Source organism: Panicum hallii, chromosome 6, assembly GCF_002211085.1.
Source record: "Panicum hallii strain FIL2 chromosome 6, PHallii_v3.1, whole genome shotgun sequence".
In the NCBI taxonomy this organism is placed as follows: Eukaryota; Viridiplantae; Streptophyta; class Magnoliopsida; order Poales; family Poaceae; genus Panicum; species Panicum hallii.
In genome coordinates, this window is record NC_038047.1 from 40,337,870 (window position 1) to 40,354,117 (window position 16,248).

The 16,248-nt window shown below is 58.0% G+C and overlaps 4 protein-coding genes and 1 pseudogene across 4 annotated transcripts; 3 read left to right on the forward strand and 2 right to left on the reverse strand.

The window, feature by feature from the left end:
- Positions 1–10: 10 nt before the first annotated feature.
- On the reverse strand, positions 11–1,525 carry LOC112896931 (probable carboxylesterase 12). The gene has a single exon (XM_025965051.1). It carries the CDS (start codon positions 1,461–1,463, stop codon positions 336–338), a length of 1,128 nt encoding a protein of 375 aa, XP_025820836.1. The 5' UTR covers positions 1,464–1,525; the 3' UTR covers positions 11–335.
- Positions 1,526–4,402: 2,877 nt separating this feature from the next.
- Positions 4,403–6,910, forward strand: LOC112898315 (annotated as a pseudogene).
- Positions 6,911–8,730: 1,820 nt separating this feature from the next.
- LOC112897107 (probable carboxylesterase 7) lies at positions 8,731–10,181 on the reverse strand. The gene has a single exon (XM_025965305.1). The coding sequence runs from the start codon at positions 10,102–10,104 to the stop codon at positions 9,049–9,051; it is 1,056 nt and encodes a 351-aa protein (XP_025821090.1). The 5' UTR covers positions 10,105–10,181; the 3' UTR covers positions 8,731–9,048.
- Positions 10,182–12,863: 2,682 nt separating this feature from the next.
- On the forward strand, positions 12,864–14,342 carry LOC112897106 (probable carboxylesterase 12). The gene has a single exon (XM_025965304.1). It carries the CDS (start codon positions 12,977–12,979, stop codon positions 14,159–14,161), a length of 1,185 nt encoding a protein of 394 aa, XP_025821089.1. The 5' UTR covers positions 12,864–12,976; the 3' UTR covers positions 14,162–14,342.
- A 415-nt stretch (positions 14,343–14,757) lies between these two features.
- LOC112897108 (2-hydroxyisoflavanone dehydratase-like) lies at positions 14,758–16,046 on the forward strand. The gene has a single exon (XM_025965306.1). It carries the CDS (start codon positions 14,779–14,781, stop codon positions 15,760–15,762), a length of 984 nt encoding a protein of 327 aa, XP_025821091.1. The 5' UTR covers positions 14,758–14,778; the 3' UTR covers positions 15,763–16,046.
- The last annotated feature ends 202 nt before the right edge of the window (positions 16,047–16,248 follow it).

A 16,248-nucleotide genomic window follows, 5' to 3' on the forward strand; every position in this document is an offset into this window, starting at 1 on the left:
CAATGTGTAGCCTGCACTGCGATTGACCTTAGAATGCATGTTCGGTTTATCTATTCTAACAGGGAGCCAGGGACAACTAGTCACTCTTATTCTGGAGTGGCAGAGTCAATTGTAGCGAGCGGTGTTTTACATTTCTGTAAAATCTGTAGTGCAAATCTTTACTGGGAGAGTTGCTATGACCAGAGGCATTCCTTCATCGTTCTTTAGAAGCTGATTGTGAAAGGCCAGACCTATCATAGCATGATGCACCGAATCAACTGGATTTTACAGGGTAGCCTGGTAACAAGTCGTAGATTTCTTGCGTGGTTCTTGGCATCTTGAAACAAGCAGCTTTTTCACTCGTCCATACTTAAAGATGTGGAGCTCCCTTGGCCGCCCTTGATGAAGTCCACCACGACCTCCATCTCCTTGGCCGCCTTCTCGCTGTCGGGCTTGTCGAGGAAGTAGACGTGCTGCTCGCCGGGCGTCTCGTACAGCTCCGCCTCGCCGCGCCACCCGCTCTCCCGGAGCGCGCGGACGTACGCGCGGCCCCTCGCGCTCAGCATGTCCAGCCCGGCCACGGTGACCAGCACGCGCGCGGAGGCGAGCCGCCGCCACTCCTTCGGCGGCATGGCCACCGGGTTGATCACCGGGTCGTCGATCCCGTAGCGCCCCGCGCACACGAAGCTCCACGTCCGCTCGCGCCACCGCCGCGTGTCCTCGTCCCTCGTCTCCGACGGCACGGGGCGCTTCCCCCAGAAGAAGGGGTCCAGCAGCGCGAGGCCCCGGATGGCAGCGCCGCCCTCCAGGCCCTCCCGACCCGCGCGCATCGCCATGTTGTGCGCGATGTTGCCGCCGGCGCTGTCGCCGGCCAGGAAGAGCCGCGCCGGGTCCGCGTGCCGCGACAGCCAGGGGTCGGCTCCGGCTCCCGGCCCGGTCGACCGCGCGTCCGCGAGCGCCCACCGGAGCGCCGCCCACGCGTCGTCGTAGCCCGTGGGGAGGCGGCGCTCGGGCGCGAGGTGGTACTCCACGGACACGGCGAGCACTCGGGCCCTGGACGCCAGCGTGTTCAGGTACCTATGGTACGTCGGCGAGAAGGCGGACTCCGTGACGAACGCGCCGCCGTGGTAGAACACGACGAGCGGCAGCCTGCCTCCTTCCGCCCCCACCGCCGTGGAGTTGGTGGCGAGGCTCGGCAGGTAGAGGCGCACGGCGAGGCCGGCGGCGGCGTCGACGACCACGTCCCTGGAGGCGACGCCCGTGGCCGGGTCCGTGGCGGCCGGCACGGTGTCCGTGCCCATGAAGCGCTGCACGCGGCCGCTCTTGTAGAGGACCAGGAACGGGAAGAAGAAGAATTCCACGTCCGCGTCGTCCTCGGCGACGGCGGCGGGCGGGCCCGGATGAAGAGCGCCGCGCGGGGCAAGCAGCGCGCCCGCCATGTTGAGCAGGAGCAGTACCGCGGACGAGAGGCGGCCGGCCGCCATGGGTGAAGCGAAGCCGCAAGCTTCCTCGTGGAACTTGAGGCCTATGAGCTTGGTACACCTACGACAGACCGTGTCTAGCTGCTGCAGTAGTAGTACTGGTCCTTTCGTTGGTTAAGGCCTATGGTACTTCCAAGAATTAGCCGGGTAACGACAACGAAGCCGGCCGGCGCGTTGTCCTCGGCGACGCCGGTGGCCACGGCTACGCAGTTGGTGGTGACGTGCAGACACTGTGCGATCCCACCTAGCCATCGGAGCGCGAGGTGCGTCCACGGCGATGCTGCTGCAGACGTCGTACAACACGACGAACAGCTAGCCCCAGACGGAAGATGGATTGCCCAATCAAATGCGACGCTGCTGCAGACGTCGTACAACACGACGAGCAACGGAGGAAGGGCACCATCCTTCTGGAAGAACACACGAAGGCCCATGCATATGCCAACGAGGTTTAAGCCCACTTTCGCAACGGCGGTGGCCCAGCGGAGGGGCGGTCAGATGCAGCCTTTGCTAGTGGGCCCAGACCACGGCCAGTCCGGCCCGTTCGTGAAATTCCCGCTCGGCCCGGCCGCTTTGCCCGGGCCCCGCCTGCCCGGCCCGAGCGAGGTGCTGAGGAAAGAAGAGACGGGCCGAGCCGTCAGCTGCGTGCGCTGCGCGAGCCCATGAAAATCTTTCAGGTTTCAGCTGGGGCAGCGACGAGCACTTCGCTGCTGGTTTGGTGGGGGGAGTGCGATCAGAATGTTTATGGGAAAATTACCTGGAAGATCCTGAAGCAAATGATGCTTCCTTCTATGGCTCTGAAAAACTGAGACACCCTTCTGTGGCCTCCTTTTTATTTTCGTTCCCTTCCACGGCCCTCCCGTTATATCTGCAGTTAAATTCCAGTTAAGTGGCTGTGAAAAGACCATAGTACCCCCCGGCGAGAGAGAAGGACGCCGAGAACGCCGGTGAGCAGTGAAGGACTGCAGATGATGGACCACACGCTGGATTTAGTGGCATGCTACCACGGCGCGTGCCGCTCGCCGCCCGCCGCGCGCCCGCGGCCCGCCGCCGCTCGCCGCCGGCGCGCCCGCCGCCCGCAGCCCTCCGCCACGCGCGGCCCAGCGGCGCGGCCCAGCGGAGCGCGGCCCAGGCGGTCGTCGTAGGCGGCGGGCACCGGGTGCTCGGCGCAAGGCGGAAGTCGACGGAGACAGCCACGGCGCGTGCCGCGGAGACGAGCGCGTTGAGTAACCAGAAGTGCGCGCCGGAGAAGGCCGAGTGGACCGAGAAGGCGCCGCCGTGGAAGTAGACGAGGAGGGGCAGCCTTGCGGGCGTGCCGAGGTCGCCGCTGGGGACGTAGAGCCGCGCGGCGAGGCCGGTGGCGGCGTCGGTGACGACGTCCTTGGAGGTGACGCCGGTGGCGGCGTCCGCGCCGGCGGCGACCCTGGACGTGCCCATGAGGCGGCGCACGCGGCCGCTCTTGTAGCGGATGAGGTACGGCAACAGGTCAACGTCCACCTCGGCGTCCGGATCCATGGCCCGAGGCGAGCCAAGTGCGTGTGTGGTAGCAGGGCCGGGTGGTCTTCCTAGTCTTAGGTCATTTTTATTCGTGCTGGTCTTTGTTAGTCGTGAGCTTGAGCGTGATAAACATTGGGAAAATTCCCTGGAAGGCCCTGAAGCAAATGACGTTTCCTTCTATGGCCCTGAAAAACTGAGACGCCCTTCTGTGGCCTCCTTTTTATTTTCGTTCCCTTCCATGGCCTTCCCGTTAGATCCGTTAGCCCATTCTGTTAGGGTTTAAGGTTTGAGGTGAGAAGAAAAATATCTTGTTCTGAACTGCCCCTGGCACTCCCACACGCCCCTGACCCCATCTTCCCCATCCATCCCGTGAGTGGCGTGCGGGCGGCTGCGGCACGCGGCGGGCGGCGGGCGGCGCGGCGGGCGGCGGGCGGCGTGCGGGCGGCTGCGGGCGCGCGGCAGCCGGCGGGCGGCGAGCTGCGGGCGCCGGGCGGCGGGCGCGCGGGCGGCGAGCTGCGGCGGGCGCCGAGCGGCGGGCGCGCGGGCGGCGGCGAGCGGCGGCGTGCGGCGGGCGGCTGGCGGGCGGCGAGCTGCGGGCGGGCGCGTGGCGGAGGGCTGCGGGCGGCGGGCGCGCGGGCGGCGAGCGGCTGCGGGTGCGCGGCGGGCGGCGCGGCGGGCGGGCGCGCGGCGGGCGGCAAGCGGCACGCGCCGTGGTAGCATGCCACTAAATCCAGCGTGTGGTCCATCATCTGCAGTCCTTGACTGCTCACCGGCGTTCTCGGCGTCCTTCTCTCTCGCCGGGGGGTACTATGGTCTTTTCACAGCCACTTAACTGGGATTTAACTGCAGATGTAACGGGAGGGCCGTGGAACGGAACGAAAATAAAAAGGAGGCCACAGAAGGGTGTCTCAGTTTTCCAGGGCCATAGAAGGAAGCGTCATTTGCTTCTGGGCCTTTCAGGGAATTTTCCCATTGCCCTTTGACCCATTAGCAAGACATGGCAGCGAACTAGCCCAGTAGAAAATGACTTCGACCGGCCGCTGGACAGTTCCTGATTGGTACCCGATTGGTAATTGTCTATCCCAATTCTCATCAGTTAGGTCTCCATGTCCACCGCCATCGCCTTGATTTCCTCGGCCGCCGGCCGCGTATCACGAATTCGCAAGCGACCGAGAGTGATGACCTGACGGCAACAGCGAGCGAGGTGCTGAGGCCCTGAAGGTAATATTAATCATTCATTTTTTTCAATTCATTCACAATGAGTAGTGGGTCGATATCTAAATGTTGTTCTTTTGATCTTTTCATCTAGACACCTACACCTACTGGAATAGTGTTCAAAGATTGAAGCCATGTCTTCTACAAATCGTTCTAGAAAATTTGAATCGGGTTCGCAAAAGCGTAAGAAAAAACAAAGAATAGAGAAATTAGTCCAATCTCAGCAAGGAGCTATGGATAGGTTCATTACAAAACAGTTACAAGTGTCATCTGATAATCCAACGCCTGATAATGATCCTATAGATCCTCTAGAAAATAATGTTGAAATTGAGGAAGCTCTCCCTGACAACACAAATACTCAGATAGGCAATAACAGTGAAGACTTGAATCCTTCTTTGAATGCTGGTGACTCTTTTTTGCGTGATATATTTGATCCAAGATATTAGGATTCACTTGATAGTAAATAAGTTGACATTTTAGCACAAAAGGGGTCTAAAAGAGACCTATCAATTCAGAAGGGGCCTAAGCACAGGTTTTCTACAAGATTTTCTTCACTATTCTATAATAGAATTCTATCAAATGGAGAAAGCTGTGATAGGGATTGGCTTGTTTATTCTAAGAAACTCGACAGAGCATTTTGCTTCAGCTGTAAATTATTTTATAATTATTTATAAAAGGGCATCAAAAAGGTCAGTTGGCAAATAAGGGTTATAATGACTGGGCACATCTTGGGAAGAGACTCAAAGAGCATGAGACAGGTGCAGATCATGTTTTGAGCATGACAGCTTGGTATGAGTTGCGTAATAGATTGCAAACTGATCAAACTATTGATAAAGCTGCTCAGCGACAACTTGAGAAAGAAAAGGACCATTGGAGGAAAGTTTTATTTAGAATTGTGGGCATAGTAAAATTTCTTGCCAAGCATAATCTTGCATTTCGTGGAAGTAACAGCAAATTATATGATGATAGCAATGGGAATTTCTTGGGCTTAGTAGAGATATTGGCTGAATTTCATCCAGTTATTCAAGAGCATGTCCGCCGTATTACAAATGAAGAAACTCAAGTTCATTATCTTGGTCCTAGGATTCAGAATGAGTTGATACACTTGCTTGCTTCTGCTATTAAGTCTGAAATTATTAAGAAAATAAAGAGTGCAAAGTATTTCTCTGCCATACTTGATTGTACCCCTGATGCAAGTCACCAAGAACAAATGTCTTTAATTACAAGATATGTGAACTCATCACCAGGTCATGTTCGCGTTGAAGAATCCTTTCTAGGAGTTTTAGATGTAAATGACACGACTGGACAAGCGCTTTTTGATGTGCTAGAGAATGAGCTAAAGATTCTTGATCTTGACATAGATGATGTGAGAGGACAAGGATATGATAATGGGTCAAATATGAAAGGAAAACATCAAGGTGTACAAAGGAAACTTTTGGATGTAAATCCTAGACTTTTCTATTCTGCTTGTGGTTGTCATAGCCTTAATTTAACACTTTGTGATATGGCTAATAAGACTTGTGGCAAAGCTAAATACTTCTTTGGAATCATCCAACGTATCTATACAACGTTTGCTAACTCTACTAAAAAATAGCATATTCTAAAAGATAACATATCTGGATTGACTCTCAAGTTAGTTTCAGCTACATGATGGGAGAGTCGCATTGATAGTGTTAAAGCTATCAGATTTTAATGTGCAGACATTCGGGAGGCTCTACTTCAGGTACCCATCATTTTTTATATTGGTATTGAATTAATGATGTAATTTTGTTGGTTATCTCATATATTTAAAATATTTTCCTTCTTTTAATTTTAGGTATCTGATACTGATAATGATCCAGGAAAGAGTAGTGAGGCTAAAGGTCTAGCAAATAATGAACTTGGACAGTATGAATTTATAGTGGCAGTAGTCATTTGGTATGAGGTACTGTATGCTGTTAATTTGGTAAGCAAACAAATGCAAGCAAAGGATATGCTTATTGATGTTGCTATCGAGAAATTGCAAGGGCTTATTTCTTTCTTCGAGGGCTATAGGGAAACTGGTTTCTTAGAAGCTTTGGAGTCAACCAAAGAAATTGCACTTGAGATGGATATTGGTACAATATTTCCTAAAAAACCAATTAAAAGAAAGAGGCAATACGATGAGAACCCAGAAGACACAAATATTGCCACAATATCTCCGGAGGAATTATTTAGAGTAGAATATTTTGTACCTCTTGTTGATCAAGCTATTGGCTCTCTTACAATGAGATTTGAGCAGTACAAAGATTACCAAAAAAAATTTTGGTTTCTTATTTACTTCGAAAACATTGCAATAATTGGATGAGGGCTTGAAGTCTTCTTGTGATAATCTTGAGGCTATCTTAAAAAAGGTTGGAAAATCTGATATTGATGCCAAAGAATTATATATGGAGTTGAAGTTTTTACGAGAATTCATTCCAAAAGAAATAATGAGGCCTATTGAAATTCTACGGTTTTTAAAGGAGCATGGTTGTTTTCCTAATGCAACTATTGCATAAAGAGTTCTATTGACTATTCCTGTGACCGTTGCATCAGCAGAGCGAAGCTTTTCTAAACTGAAGCTATTGAAGACTTATTTGCGTTCTGCAATAACACAAGAAAGACTTAATGATTTGGCTATAATAGCACTTGAAGGTGAAATGTTGGAGAAGATTGATTATGAGTGTATCATTGAGGACTTTATTTCAAAGAACACTAAAAAAATGATGCTATTCAAGTAAAGATTATACAACATAGATACCATTCTTGATATATCTTATTGCAATATACCGCGTACTGCGTTATATCGTACATTTCGTACATGGCCTCGAATTTCCCCGGGACGGCCCTGCTCGGGCGCGAGGCCGTAGTCGACGGACACGGCCACCACGCGGGCCGCGGGCACGAGCGCGCTGAGGAACCGGAAGTGCGCCGCGGGAGAAGGGCGAGTGGACCGAGAAGGCGCCGCCGTGGAAGTAAACGAGAAGGGGCAGCTTCTCAGTCTTACCGAGGACGTCGCTGGGAATGTATAGCCGCGCGGCGAGGCCGGTGGCGGCGTCGATGGCGACGTCCCTGGAGGTGACGCCCGTGGCGGCGTCCGCGCCGGCGCCGACCCTGGAGGTGCCCATGAGGCGGTGCACGCGGCCGCTCTTGTAGCGGATGAGGAACGGCGAGAAGTCGAAGTCGACCTCGGCGTCCGGATCCATGGCCGGATCGAGAGCAAGGTGGCTGCGTCAACGCCAGCAAGGGAGAGCGGCCTGCCTACCGACAGTGATGAGCCGAAGAGCTTTGCTTTTGGCAGTACAAAATAAAAAAATGATCCGCTGGTCCAGCGTTCGCCCCGAGCTGTGCGCAACTGCCTCACCAGCTTCGAATTCGGTACGAAGCCACCAACCAATCAGGCAACACATGAACATCAAATTTGACGGAAAGAAACAGAACATCCCATCTGGAAGCATCCAGAATGTCACGAGCTTCCGGAGGGGAGAAGGACGGTGCGTCGCCAAGAAGGTGGGGGCCGAGGTGAAGTCCACAAGGCCATTACCGCTGACACCTCGCGCTCGTGTGACCTGTGGGAGGTCGGAGGTGCCTTCCATGGTGGCAGCAACTTCTTCTCCGGCGACGACGCGCTGTAAAGTTTATATCAACTTGTGCTTCTACTGTCTTCCATCAGTAATAGAGATGAAATAAGATCGGGAGGAGTCAGAGGCGGAGCCAGAGCCACTATGGCCGATGCGCATCGTCATTCGTCAACGGGCCGGGGCGAGCATGATCATCCATGGTGGCGTGCGGCAAAGCCATCACTAGAGCGAGCGCGACGTCCACAACCCACGATAACAAACACTCGCGGCGACCTCGGTTCAAAGCCGTATGAATAGCCTACGAGTGCGCGCCATCCGGTAGCGGTAGGGATAAAAGCCGCCGGCACCTTTATTTAATTCAAGAAGAAGAAGGGATCGATCATCATCGACCATGACACGCCTACACCCTACTTCAGCATGCCTGCCGTAACATTTTCCTGTTTTTTCCCCTGACGCGAGCAATAGTATACTGTCCAAAATGCAAGCCGTGACACACATTCGATGGTCCTTAATCCACAGGCCTCGACAGTGCGCCCAGCTTTTGGCTTGGCGACCCAGGCTCAAAGCCTACGCAGCACTACTACGACCCAGCGTGCTCGTCCCGTCGTCGTCCCTGGTGCATGCTACGGGAAGCGGAGACAACGCCTCCCTGATTGCCGCCGAGCACACACGCACAGGCCGGCGCAGGCGAGTCACGGCTCTCCTCCCCTCCGCCGGTGCACCGGCCGGGACACCAGGCCCTGAAGCCGCGGCGGCGGGCTGCATTCCGGCCGGCAGCTGGCGCGTCGTTTCCGCCGCGGACCGAGTGGTCAAGACGCACATCGAGGCCCCGCCGGCACGGGTCCATGGCTGCTGACACGAACCGAGATGTAGATGACGGGAGCAGTCGAGCTCGAGTGGATTTGGTGCCGCTCGCCGGCGTAACTGCCGCCAGTCACGAGGGGGCGCCACTGCCTTTACTAGTTTTGGCAAACGTTAGATGCAGCACGAGCCAACGGCCCCCTCGCCATTTATGTACGGAGTGCCCTTTTCCTTCCACGCTGCGGTGAAACCGACGTGTACATTCCCCGGTCGCCCGCAGTAAACACAAGTGAGGAAAAAAGAAAAATAAAACAGGCACCACGTAGTACATGGCTCTGGGCCACTCGGGCACTGACAAAGTACAGTAGGACACGTACGTATATGCTATGTGTATGGTATGACTGCCACCACCGGGGACAGCTACAGGTCTCTGAACGATCGGACCGCCGCCGGCGGGGGCCGGCCGGCCGGTGAGCTAGGTATGTAGAGGTAGCTAGCTAGCTGCCGTTGATGAAGGCGGCGAGCGTGGCCATGTGCATGGCGGCCTTGGGCGAGGCGAGGTTGTTGAGGAAATAGCAGTGGCCCTCGCCGGGGGTCACGTAGAGCTGCGCCTCCCCGCGCCACCCGCTGCCGCGGAGCGAGTCCACGTACGCGCGCTGGAACGGGCCGAGCCGGTCCTGGCCGGAAACCGTCATCAGCACGCGCGGCGGCGGGAGCGCCCGCCACGCCGCCGCGGGGAGCGCCGCTGGGTTCACGTACGGGTGGCCCGTCCCGTACCGCCCCGCGCAGATGAACCCCCACGCGCGCCCGGCGCCCGGGGACACGTACCGCCCCAGGAAGTAGGGGTCCAGCAGCGCCACGCCCCTGATGGCCGTCCTCGCCGCGCCGCCGCCCTGCTGGCCAGCGCGCATCGCCAGGTTGTGCGCGATGTTGCCGCCGGCGCTGTCGCCGGCGAGGAACAGGCGGGAGGCGTCGCCGTGCTTGGACAGCCAGGGCTCCCCGCCGGCGCCGTGCCGCGCGTTCTCGAGCACCCACGCCAGGGCCGCCCACGCGTCGTCGTACGCCGCGGGGAGCGGGTGCTCCGGCGCGAGGCGGTAGTTCACCGACACCGCCACGACGCCCGCCCTCGCCGTCAGCGCGTTGAGGTAGCTGTGGTACACGGGGTCGAACGCCGACTCAACCACGAACGCGCCGCCGTGGAAGTAGAGGAGCACGGGGAGCCGGCCTCCGCCCCCGCCGACGACGGCGCGGCGGCTCGGCCGGTAGATCCGCGCCCTGAGCCCGGTGCCCTGGTCCACGATCACGTCCTTGGACGCGACGCCCGTGCGCGCGTCCAGGGACGGCGGCACGAACGTCGTGCCCATGAACCGCTGCACGCGGCCGCTCTTGTACTGTATCAGGAACGGCGAGAAGTCGAACTTGACCTCCATGTTGGGGTCCGTGGCCCGGCTGCGGAATGCCGACACCCCCACCGCGGCCTCTTCCTTCGTCTCCCCTGCCGCCACGAGCAACGCGCAGAGCGCGGCGACGAGCAGGAGGACAGGGGACGCCATGGCCGTGGCGCGCGGTGGCAGCAGCGTGCGTGACGCCGCACTGTGTGTGCTCCGCAGCAGAAGCGCCCGCGCGTCGCAGATGCTGCCCTGCCCAGGGAGCGAGCCGCGCCGCGCTTTATATGCGCTGAACCGGCGGTGCAGCCGGCGCGATGGGTCCGCGCGCGCGCGCGCGCGCACTAATGCGCCCGGGCACAGCACGGGCGCTTCCGCGGGACGCGACCGGTGGCGTGCGCGGGCGTGACAATGCCGGCGTGGCATGTGTCCGCCTCGCACCGTCGCGACGGCCTGGTCAATGCGCCGGGGGCCCCGGCCGCCGTTGCGGTAGTGGGGGTGGCGGCAGCACTAGCCACTAGTGATCCGTAACCATCGGACGGTCAGTGCCCCGAGTGGCCGAAGCCATCGGCTTTGTCTCGCCGAGCCTGCGGGCACGCAGTAACCGGCGCCGCAGTTAACTCCCGGTCATGCGCAACGGCCGTGGCGTTTCATCAATCCCTCCACGAAAGGACGTACAAGCGTCACGGGTAGACAGGTCCATGGCCCATGGCGTAGGCTTTGCGCCGCTGCCGGTAGACCGGTACCGGCCGGTAGGTCGATTTGGAGCGTCTCGCCGTGCTCGTACTCGCGGACGCATCGGTGTCGCGCTGGCTCGGCTCGGCGCTGGCCGCCTCCGTCCTCCGCCGCAGGCACGCCGGCGGTGGTTCTGGAGCCCAGATCCAGCATGGCATTTAAGGTGCCACTGGCGCCTGTGGCTCGGACCGGCGGACGGGGGGCCACGCACTTCCCATCAGCACCAGTCTGTTCTTCTCCCCCTCCGCCGCGCGACCGAGCGCGGCGCACGCCGCCTGCGACGCCGCAGCAGGCCGTGCCGGCCGTTTTCCGGAGCCGATCGAGCGCCGTACTAATGGCGCCCGGCCATCAATGGACGCCTGGCGTTTCACTGGTGCCGGAAGCCGCACGGGGCCCATGTACTCTCATTTACTAGCCGAAAGGCAGCGATGTATAGGTGACTGACACTACTGCTGCTGTAATGCGGCTCCATCACTAGCAGTTCAACCTGCAGAGCTGCAGGAGCAGGACACTCCCCGGACAGTGAGAGTGTCGCGTACCCGTCGTGTTCGTTGCCGCGGCAGGAGCATGCTGTGCTGTAGCCGCCGTTGGTCAGCCGTTGGGACGATGAATGCCGGCAGGCTGTTCTGCGGCGAGCCGCGCCGCCGGCCGGAGAAGAGGCGGAGGGCCTGACGACAGGGCCTGAGGGCCAGGCCCCAGCCATACCCATACCATACGCGATGCTTGTGCGTGTCTAGCCTGAGCTCTTCCTGGTGTTAGGCGGTTTTGAGCGTGACGAGGGATGGGCGGGCGCGAGCCTCAACGGCAGCACCGGCGGCCGTGGCGTCCGTGCTGGGATCTCTGGATGCGATGAAACGGATTTCTGCTTTCGTTCCCGGGGGAAGGGATGGGAACGCGTCTGCCGCGCGATAAATGTCAACAAACTTTGCCGGCTACGGTCCTCTGGAAACTGGAAAGCATCAAGACGTGAGAATGCGAGGTGAAAGTAACGCATCCTGTTTGTTTCCCTGTTCACTTTCACTTTCACCTCCAGTATAGAAGTCTCTGGGGATGTTTGGATGTTAATTAGAGTATTAAATGTAAAATAATGATAAAATAAATTCTATAATCCCTATGCTTAGTCGCAAGATGAATCTATTAAACCTAATTAGTCCATGATTAGCCCATATGATGCTACATGTGCTAATTATAAATTAATTAGGTTAGATTCGTCTCGTTAATAAGTCTTAGGCTTATGCAGTTCATTTTATAATTAGTTTATATTTAATCTTTCTAATTGGTACTGAAACATTCGATGTGGCAGGCTTAAAATAAGCCCCAGGAAACCAAACAGCCTCTTGATCTCCAAAACTGACTGTTACAAATAAATATATATTTTAGAACAAAATAACCTTAGTTCTGACTCCATGACTAGACTCTAGATTCTACCGCATCCATTCCAAAATATAACAACCTTTTGACTTGGTCAAAATTAAATATTTTTTATCAATTACCATTAGTATCTCTAAAAATAATTAATTTTAAATAGAAAAAGTTACATATTGCTATAGTTGGTTTTATATGAATAAATTTATATCATTTTGATGTTATCAATCTTTATGAATTTTTTACCATCTACTGTTAAAATTTAAAAAATTTGACTTGAAAAAAAACCTAAAAGTAGCTGTACTCTCGAGTAGGACGGAGGTAGTACAAGTTTTGCTTGAGGATTCTCACATCCATCTCACGAGCTCAATTGATTCGAACCGTGACACCGTGTCTGTCCGTGTGCAGAGCATACTCAAGCCGGGCAGATAAAGAAAGAGGTATGTGAACGTGAACTGCAGGTACGCCTCCACGAAGTCGCTCTTGTAGAGTTGTACCGCCTCGTCCTCATCCAAGTCATGATCCACGACCGCACGAAACACCACCAAATTCAAAGCGTACGCTACCGGGAGGGAGGTCCTCCAAATGGATACTCTCCGCAAAGCAAACAAAGGGCTCGCCGGTCAGCAGTAGGCACAGGACAGGAGCGACGAGGAAGGAGAAGGCGAACGCCGCGACCGAATTTCAACCGCAAGAAAGCCCAAGTCTCGAGCATCGAAGCCACGGCCCACCGGCCCAGTACTGAACTTCCACGAACAGCCCCTGCCTCCGCGGCCCGCCGCCACCGCCCCCCCCCCCCCCCCCCCGCGCCGGTCCAGTCACGCCAGCACACCACGTCATCATCACAAGCTCATTATCTTCTCGATGACGACAGTGTATTCTACTCTTGCAATGCTATCTCGCGAGGAGCACAAGGTTATCGTCTTCTCGGGGAGCTCTCATGCTTGCTGCTCGGCGCCTGAGCCTCCAATATACAATAGCAGATGCGAAGCTGCCCTGTCCGAAGGAGCGTCAAGATCTTGGGTCGCCGATCTTCCGACGCACGCCTGGTCCATCTTCAAATACCCCTACCGCCACGGCGCGTCGATTTGCCGCGCACAAACCCGATAACCACCTCGCCGGAATCTGCCACCTCACCATCGCGTTCGGCATGGATCCCGACGCCGAGGTCACGTTCGAGTTCGTGCCGGTGATCCGGCAGTACAGGAGCGGCCTCGTGGAGCGCCTGCTCCCCGTCAACCCGGTCCCGCCCTCCGTGGACGCCGCCACCGGCGTCGCCTCCAGGGACGTCACCATCGACGCGGCCACGGGCCTGCGGGCGCGCCTCTACCTCCCCGCGCGCCCCGGCGGCGGGGGCGGGCGGCTCCCCGTCGTGCTCTACTTCCACGGCGGGGGGCTCGTGGCCGGGTCCGCGGCCGACGCCCCCGAGCACGCCTTCCTCAACCGCCTCGCCGCGCGGGCCGGCGCGCTCGCCGTGTCCGTGGAGTACCGCCTCGCGCCCGAGCACCTCGTCCCGGCGTGCTACGACGACGCCCGGGCCGCGCTCCGGTGGGCGACGGCCGCGGGCGCCGAAGCCGACCCGTGGGTCCGCGACCGCGGCGACGCGGCGCGCGTGTTCGTGCTCGGGTTCAGCGCCGGCGGGAACGTCGCGCACAACCTCGCCCTCCGCGCCGGGTCGGAGCCGGGCCTCCTCCCCCGCGGCGCCCGGGTGGAGGGCGTGGCGCTGCTGCACCCGTTCTTCCTGTCGTCGTCGGGCGTGAAGGCGGCGGAGGGCGAGGCGAAGGACGCGTGGGTGCGCGGCAAGCTGGCGGAGCTGTGGGTGTTCGCGTGCGGCGGCCGGACGGCGGGCACCGACGACCCGCGCGTGAACCCGCTCGTCGACGGCGCGCCGAGCCTGGGGCGGCTCGGGTGCGGGCGGGTCCTCGTGTGCCTGGCGGAGGACGCGCTGGTGGCCGAGGGCAGGGCGTACTACGACGCGCTGCTGGCGAGCGGGTGGGCGGCGGCCGACGCCGAGCTGCTGGACTCCAGGCCCGCGGACCACGAGTTCCACCTCCGCGAGCCCGAGAGCGCCAAGGCCGTGCTCCTCATGGACCGCCTGGTCGCGCTCGTCGCCGGCGACCAGTAGACGTGTAGTACTACTTGTGTTCAGTGTGCGGCTCGCCGGCACTGACGTTGATCGAAAACACTTCCGATCGGAACGATATGCTCCCGTGTTGCTGATGCAGCTGAATAATGAAAACTTCGCTGTCACCTGAATCCTCGGTTACCAGAAGAGAGATGGAGGGGAAGAAATGTTTTTGATGGAATTTTTCAATGTGATGTGAACCGGAGTTTGTCAGCTGGTTCGTGTCGTGCACGTAGTCAGTTGTGGCCTCCAGTTCGACGAGACAAAGGTGTTGACTGCTGACTGCTTCTTGTTTGCCTTGGCTTGATTGCCTGCTCAAACATCTACTCCCATTTGATGCTTTGGCTTGAAGAAAAGGTTGAAAAGGGGAAGGAAAAAAAACACAACCATAGAGAAGATAGATCAGCTTGTGAGAGGCATAGCAACTTGTGAGATTTTTTTGCACCATCTCTCCTCTACAACTAGAGTCACCAACTACAAATCCAGCGTCAACTTCCCATTTCCCAATCACTAGAGACTAGTAGACGGCTTTGCTGCCTGCAGGGGCCGCCTTCCCCCTAACCACCGCTGCCTGCTTCAGCCCAGATCTGCCCCCCCCCCCCCCCCCCCGCCGCGCGATGGCCGCCCTCCCCGTCGCGCCTCCGCCGGCCGCGGCGGACGACGAGATCGTCTACGAGTCCATGCCCTGCATCCGCATCTACAAGAACCGCGTGGAGCGCTACTTCGGCTCCGAGTTCGTCGCCGCCTCCACCGACGCCGCCACCGGCGTCGCGTCCAGGGACGTCGTCATCTCCCCCAACGTCTCCGCGCGCCTCTACCTCCCGCGCCTCGAGGACGGGGCCGCCAAGCTCCCCGTCCTCGTCTACTACCACGGCGGCGGCTTCTGCCTCGGCTCCGCCTTCAACCCCACCTTCCACGCCTACTTCAACAGCTTCGCGGCGCTCGCCAACGTCCTCGTCGTCTCCGTCGAGTACCGCCTCGCCCCCGAGCACCCCGTCCCCGCCGCCTACGCCGACTCCTGGGAGGCCCTCGCCTGGGTCGTCTCCCACCTCGCCGGTCCCGCCAACGACGGCAAGGACCCGTGGGTCGCGGGCCACGCCGACTTCTCCCGCCTCTACCTCGGCGGCGAGAGCGCGGGCTCCAACATCGCGCACCACATGGCGATGCGCGTCGCCGCGGAGGGGCTGCCCCACGGCGCCCAGATCCGGGGCCTCGTCATGATCCACCCCTACTTCCTGGGCACCGACAAGGTGCCCTCCGACGACCTCGACCCCGTGGCGCGCGAGAGCCTGGGCTCCCTGTGGCGCGTCATGTGCCCGGCCACCACCGGCGAGGACGACCCGCTCATCAACCCCTTCGTGGACGGCGCGCCGCCGCTGGCGTCCCTGGCGTGCGGCCGCGTGCTCGTGTGCATCGGCGAGGGCGACGTGCTCCGCGACCGCGGCCGCGCCTACTACGACCGGCTCAGGGCCAGCGGCTGGCAAGGCGAGGCCGCGATCTGGCAGGCGCCCGACAAGGGCCACACGTTCCACCTCCTGGAGCCGTGCTGCGACGAGGCCGTCGCGCAGGACAAGGTCATCAGCGACTTCCTCAACCGCTGACTCGCCTCATCTCGCCGCCGGCGGTGGCGTATACGCGGCAATCGGATTGAATAACTGCAGCTTCGTCGCCGATGAATGCTGCTGCGCTGCACTACTTACTAGTCTGTTTCAGATTCAGAAATTGTGCCTCTGTTCTTTGCAAGGGGGATTGCCATTGTTGGGAGGCATTGGTGTTGTATTGCTTTGGAAATTAGGGGATGCTGATACAGTCATAGTGTCATACAGATGAATTATACTTGTTGGACGCACAGAAATTGATGAAACATCGATTTGATCTTCGATTATACTTGAAAAAAAAGTCACGTCTTTGTTGATTGTAGCAGCTGCAATTGCTTCTGGAACCGCTTCTCAGTTTGGATAGAAATGCCGGCTTGGGTTCGATTGCTAAGAAACTCTTACAATACCAACAATAAAACAAACAAAAGAAAAGAATTGTCAAGTTCACCTGTTCATACATTTGTCAGCTAGGCCGGTTCACATGGTAAG

What these genes read in the sequence shown, in the direction of transcription:
- LOC112896931 (XM_025965051.1), bottom strand. Translation starts at nt 1,463, where the DNA reads ATGGCGGCCGGCCGCCTCTCGTCCGCGGTACTGCTCCTGCTCAACATG.
- LOC112897107 (XM_025965305.1), bottom strand. Translation starts at nt 10,104, where the DNA reads ATGGCGTCCCCTGTCCTCCTGCTCGTCGCCGCGCTCTGCGCGTTGCTC.
- LOC112897106 (XM_025965304.1), top strand. Translation starts at nt 12,977, where the DNA reads ATGCTTGCTGCTCGGCGCCTGAGCCTCCAATATACAATAGCAGATGCG.
- LOC112897108 (XM_025965306.1), top strand. Translation starts at nt 14,779, where the DNA reads ATGGCCGCCCTCCCCGTCGCGCCTCCGCCGGCCGCGGCGGACGACGAG.